We start from the raw sequence: 6,000 nt of genomic DNA on the forward strand, positions 1-6,000 counted from the left end.
GTAATATAATTATTATTAATATATTGATAAAGTTTTACTAAAACGAGTTATCATTAAAGTGATGCCAAAAAAAATCATCATCAAACTTGTCAAGAAAATTGATTTATTTTAGATTTTGTAAATTTTTAGTTTACCTACAGTTTTGAATTTCTCTTATTTATATTATGAACATTATCTGAAATCGATCATTTAACCTCTTCTCGTCGCTCCGGAAAAGGTACATAGCCACAAAATCTACATAAAGAAGAAAAACGACGACTCTAAACCGTTTCCACCCCTGTTTTTTTTCTCCATCTGATTTGATTTGGTTGATTTTAGTGATGTTAATTAAATGAGACATTTGAAGTTCTTTCTACTTTCAGAAATTTCTCAGCTACTCCGTTCATGGCTCAAAGTAGTAGTCTGATGAAACAGAGTGAGAGAGAGAGAGAGGACGCGCGCGTGTTATAAGAAAAACAAAGAAAAAAAGAGGCAAACCAAAGTCATTAAATTTTTCCGAAATCTATATTAACATTTTTGAAGTACATTTTGGTTTACGCATTTTAAGTTTTGCTTATTTAATTTGTTTTATTTACAACATTAACCCCTAATAATTTTCCTAAAATAACATTTCGTAGAAACTCAATTAATGGAACTATTTAAATCGACCTAATTTGATATGTTTATTGCCATAAATAGCTTGACAACATCTATACATTTTGATTTTCTAAAAACAACTCTACGCATTAAATTTTTAATCCCATAAAAATCTTCAAAACTATTTTAATAGATCTTTAGAGACTGTATGATCTCTTAAATTTAAATGACACAGCCGAATTTAAGTAACAAATGATTACAATCGCAATAATTATTATAACGTTAATAAAGTTCATAAAAACGAAAACACAAATTTAGAAACTCAATAATTGGGTATATTTAACTTAAGCATGAAGAAATACATTTAATATAATATATATTGCGTTAAGAAACTGAATATTATTCTGCGATAATGTTATCAACTCAAATAGGAAAACACTAAAATATCTCTTTTATTGCCATGGATCGTAAATAAACTTCTTGCTTATCAAACAGTTTCCATGTATAAATATCAACTTCACCAACGAAACACAACACCCACAACCAAAACCACTAATATGACGGTTTTAAAACACGGGTTAAACCACTAATATGACGGTTTATTGTTATATGGCGGGACATGTTATTAACATAACAGTTGGAATTAACATTAGTATAAATATAAAATATTATTAATTCGGTTTTAAAACACGAGTTAAATTTTCATTTAATTATTTGGTCAATACCACTAATATTAGAATATTAGACATATTAAATCATTGGAAAATTGTGACTTAAATCCGACAATAGCTTATAAATTACATATTTATGAATTTATTTCCCCTATTATTGTTCTAATAATTGACAATCCATACAAAATTATTATTTAACTAAACAAAACAAACTAAATATAAAAAACAAATATAAATTAAAATGTTTTTATTTTTTAAAAAATTGCCCGCGGTGTATCGCGGGTTAAAATCTAGAATCAGTCGGAAAAAAAAAACATTATTTCTTCCCCCAAATTAAAATTTAACCCTTGGATTGGAACTAAACCGAAAAGTCAACCCAACAAAATTGAAAGAAACCCACCAAACCGAAATGTTTAACCCCACACTGAAACTGACAAAGAAAAAAGAAAAAATCCCAAATTCCCAAAAAAACAAAAAACCTAACTTTCGTAATTGGAAAAAGGTTCATTGAGAATCAAAATTGAGATTCGATTTTGGAGTTTCATCGGACATTGTTGAAATCGAGAGAGAAAGAGAGTATTTGTTTGATGCAGAACCACACGTGTGGAGCAGCACGTGCGAAGGAAGGAGCTTATGAAGAGTAATCTGGGTCGAACACGTGGACGGTGGAAGTTATGCGGCTAGAAGGCCGTTGGAAGGAGCTTAAATCACATGTTTCTTCTTCTTTTCATTTTTATCGAATCATTTGTTAAGAAAACTTGTAAAATCCCTAAAAATATTTGGCTGGGTTTCTCTCGCTTTGAGAGCTGGCTTGTCGATTTGGTGTTTTATGAATACTCAATCGATTCTTTGGTTACTTAATGTGTGTTGTTGAATGATCGTGAGTTTAATTGTATCAAAGGTATCAGAGCGAAGTCGATTCTTGGAGCTAAGATGATGGGAACGAGATCGCAAGTCAGGGAGGCGACGAAAGAAGAGGTTGAAGGATCAGATCGGAAGGTTGAGTTAGATCGGAAGGTGGAACCAGTGGAGGAGAGGATGTCACGTCTGGAAGCTAAGGTCGATGAGCAACATCAAGAGACTCTACAACGATTTACGGATCTGTATGAGTTGTTGAGGCGTGTGACTACTCAACCGTCCTTGGATGCTTCTGTTAAGGGGAAGTCGGTGTAGATCTCACCGGATGTTTCACCAAAAACGAAACTGGAAGGATCAGCGTTTTCTCCAACCGCAGGGGAAGGATCTGGACAAAGAGAAGCACAGAGGGATGATCGACCTGATGTGGTAAGACCTGAAGCTCAATACTATTACGGAGGTATTACTAAATTGGGAAAAATAGATTTTCCTTGTTTTGATGGTACTAGACTTAAGGAGTGGTTGTTTAAGGCTGAATAGTTTTTTAGTGTGGATTTCACTCCAAATGATATGAAGGTGAGGACTGCTTCGATTCACTTTGATAGCCATGCTGCGTCTTGGCATCACGATTTCGTTCAGTCAGGTGTCGGTTTGGAAGTGTTGTATGATTGGTAGGGATATGTGCGATTGCTGAAGGAGAGATTTGAGGAGGTAGGAGATGATCCTATGGCGGAGCTTAAGCAGTTGCAAGAGACTGATGGCATCGTAGACTATCATCAAAAGTTTACCTTGATTAAAATCAGGTTGAATCTGTCGGAGGAATATCTGGTGAGTGTTTACTTAGTGGGGTTGAGGTTGGATACGCAAATGCACGTGATAATGTTCCAGCCAGTGACGGTGAGGCATTGTTTCTTGTTGGGAAGATTGTATGAGAAAGCACACCCCAGGAAGACTTCTAATACTACTTGGTCTTCTAAGCAAGGTGGTGCAGCGAAGGGAGGAAATGAAGTTGAAGTGCGAGCTGATCAACATGTAGCAAAGACTGTTTTTAAGGCACCAAGTAATCCTACTAAGAAGTTGTCTCAACAGAAAATGAGTGAGAGAAGAGCTAAGGGTCTTTGTTACTTTTGTGATGAGAAGTACACTCCGGAGCATTACTTAGTTCATAAGAAAACTCAATTGTTTCGGATGGATGTTGAAGATGAATTTGAGGATGCAGTGGAAGAATTGGTGGAAGAAGATGAGTCCAACATGCCTCGAATATCAGTCAATGCTATTTCAGGAATTTTGGATTATGAGACGATGAGGGTCCGTGGTACTTATGACAAGAAGATTCTCTTCATGTTTTTTTTTTTTGATAGGAATGTGAATATCATATTAATGAAAGAGAGGTTATACAAAATAAGCTTAACCTTGTTCTGTAACTTTTGCCAAAAAAGAATAAAAAACAGAAGTTACAAAATGAGTTGAGTGTCAATCAACAGTTTATCGAATCCAGAGTGCCATCAAGTCCCTGAATTGCTTCCTGGATCTTCTGGCCAAGATTGTGTTGCGGAGCTCCTTGTCAATACCATTGAAAAGTTCCTCTGGCGTGACGTGGAGCTGATTGTGGAGGATTTTATTCCTCTGTTTCCAAATGTTGTACACCACTGACTGGGCAGCTAGTTTCCGAAGAATCGGAGGTGCAAACTCTGTTTTCATCCTTGTCCAAGCGAGAAGAGAATCCCAAGTGTAGAATACACAAGGAGATAAGCGAAGTCTAGTGAGAACCAAGTCCCACACCTGTTCGCTATACACGCAAGTCAGCAGAAGGTGATCTTGGGTTTCATTAAATCTACCACAGAGGCAACACGAGACAGGAATTTGTAGTCCCCAAGAAGCAAGTCTTGTTCTAGTTGGCAATCTACTCAACTGCGCCACCCACATAGTGAAGGAGTGTTTAGGAGTAGCTCCCTTGAACCAGACAGAAGAAGCCCAGTTCTTATGCGCTTTAGATGGTCTTAGTGCTTCCCATGTTTTAGCCGTGGGGAAGGACTGAAACTGCTTATCATGAATCACCCAGGAGTAGTAATCATTCTCAGCCACAGTTGACGGTAAGGGAACTGTAAGCAAATGATTTTGGAGGTCACTTCTGTTCTGAGATCGTGAAGGAGGGAGACGCCAGCCATTTGCATCGCAAACTTGAGCAACTGTAGAATCAATGGGAATTCTGAGCTCTCTTGGTCCCTCTACTCCCAAACGCTTTATAAGTGGACCATAGGACGACCAAGTATCATACCAAAAGCTTGCTTTCTGTCCATTACCCAGCTTACATTTCACGAAAGGTTCTGCTAACTCTCTCAAGTTCAATAGCGCTTTCTAGTTCCAAGAAACTGAAGGAGATGCTTTAAGAGACCAGAAGTTAGTACCTCTGATGTGGTGGTGATGATGCCAAGCCACCCAAAGAGAACTGCTGCCTGATAGAATGAGCCAAATCAGCTTTAAGCAAAGTGTTGAGTTCCAAAGATATCCATAGCATCACCAATACCTTGCAAAGAAGATGAGATCCATCAAAGAAAACCATAACATCATCAGCGAACACCAAGTGAGTAATGTCAAGCTCCTTTGTTTGAGGGTGGTGCTGAATAAAGCCAACAAAAGCAGGAATGCATAAGTCTGCTGAACACTTCCATTGCTATCACAAATAGGTAAGGAGAAATAGGGTCACCTTGCCTAAGTCCTCTTGAGCTAGAGAAGTGGCCTGATGTCACACCATTGATAGAAACTGAGAATTTAGGTGTTGATATGCATTGATGAATCCAGTTGATAAATTTAACTGGGAAATGCAGAGCTTGCATGGTAGCAATGATAAAGTCCCACTTTACTGAGTCAAATGCCTTTCTCAGATCTACTTTGAGCATGCCTCTAGGACCAATATTCTTTCTGCCATATCCATTCACTAACTCTGATGCCAAAAGCACATTTTCTGCCAACGATCTACCCGGAAGGAAAGCTGACTGAGAGTTAGAGATTACCATTGGGAGAAGCGCTTGGAGACGGGATGCTAACAGCTTAGAAATCACCTTGTAAACTGTGTTGCACAACGAAATTGGTCTGAAATCAGAAATAGCAGAAGCGTTTGGTATTTTTGGAATGAGAATAATAGTCGTTGCATTCCACTGCTGCAGCAGCTGGCCGGATCTAAAGAACTCAGACACGGCTTCTATCAATTCAGGACCAACTATTTCCCATGAACTTTTAAAAAATTCTGCTGAATAACCATCGGGGCCAGAAGTTTTGTTTCTGGGAAGAGAGAAAACAGCAGCCTTAATTTCCTCAGGAGAGAATTCTTTTTCCAGTAAATCCTGTTGGACAGCAGAGCATCGAAACTCTAGTAAACTAGAGAGATCATCCTGGGCAAACTGAGGTGTTTCATTAGGCCCTCCAAGCAATGATTCAAAATAGTTCGTACAATGCTCATGGATTTGCTGTTGAGAGTCAATTCTGTTGCCTGAGCTATCCACAAGGTAATGAATATGATTCATAGATTGTCTTGCGGCCACCATGCGGTGGAAGTAGGCAGTGTTGAAATCTCCTTCTCTCATCCAGGTTACTCTAGAGCGCTGACAAAGGAAAGACTCCTCAGCCTTTAGAAGAGTTTGCCATTTTTCATTTGCAGTCCTTTCTAGAGTGGCGTTTATTGAGCTGGGATCTGAAAGAAGCTGATTCTGATACTGCAGGACAATAGCGTGAGCTTCTTTAACCTGTTTCTCCAGATTGGAGTAATTATCTCTACTAAATGCCCTGATGTGGTTTTTCAGCAGTTTAAGCTTTCTGGATAATCTGAACATTGCCGAACCCACAACATTAAAGCTAAACCAATGATTAGCAACCAGAGGTACGAAGTTCAGGTTTTGAA

The 6,000-nt window shown here is 38.1% G+C and overlaps 1 protein-coding gene across 1 annotated transcript; it reads right to left on the minus strand.

The window, feature by feature from the left end:
* Positions 1–3,452: 3,452 nt before the first annotated feature.
* LOC104714907 (uncharacterized) lies at positions 3,453–4,443 on the minus strand. Its single transcript, XM_019229838.2, has one exon. It carries the CDS (start codon positions 4,026–4,028, stop codon positions 3,588–3,590), a length of 441 nt encoding a protein of 146 aa, XP_019085383.2. The 5' UTR covers positions 4,029–4,443; the 3' UTR covers positions 3,453–3,587.
* Positions 4,444–6,000: the final 1,557 nt, after the last annotated feature.

This window comes from Camelina sativa, chromosome 9 (assembly GCF_030686135.1).
Source record: "Camelina sativa cultivar CO46 ecotype springtype chromosome 9, ASM3068613v1".
Taxonomy (NCBI): domain Eukaryota; kingdom Viridiplantae; phylum Streptophyta; class Magnoliopsida; order Brassicales; family Brassicaceae; genus Camelina; species Camelina sativa.

What these genes read in the sequence shown, in the direction of transcription:
- LOC104714907 (XM_019229838.2), bottom strand. Translation starts at nt 4,028, where the DNA reads ATGTGGGTGGCGCAGTTGAGTAGATTGCCAACTAGAACAAGACTTGCT.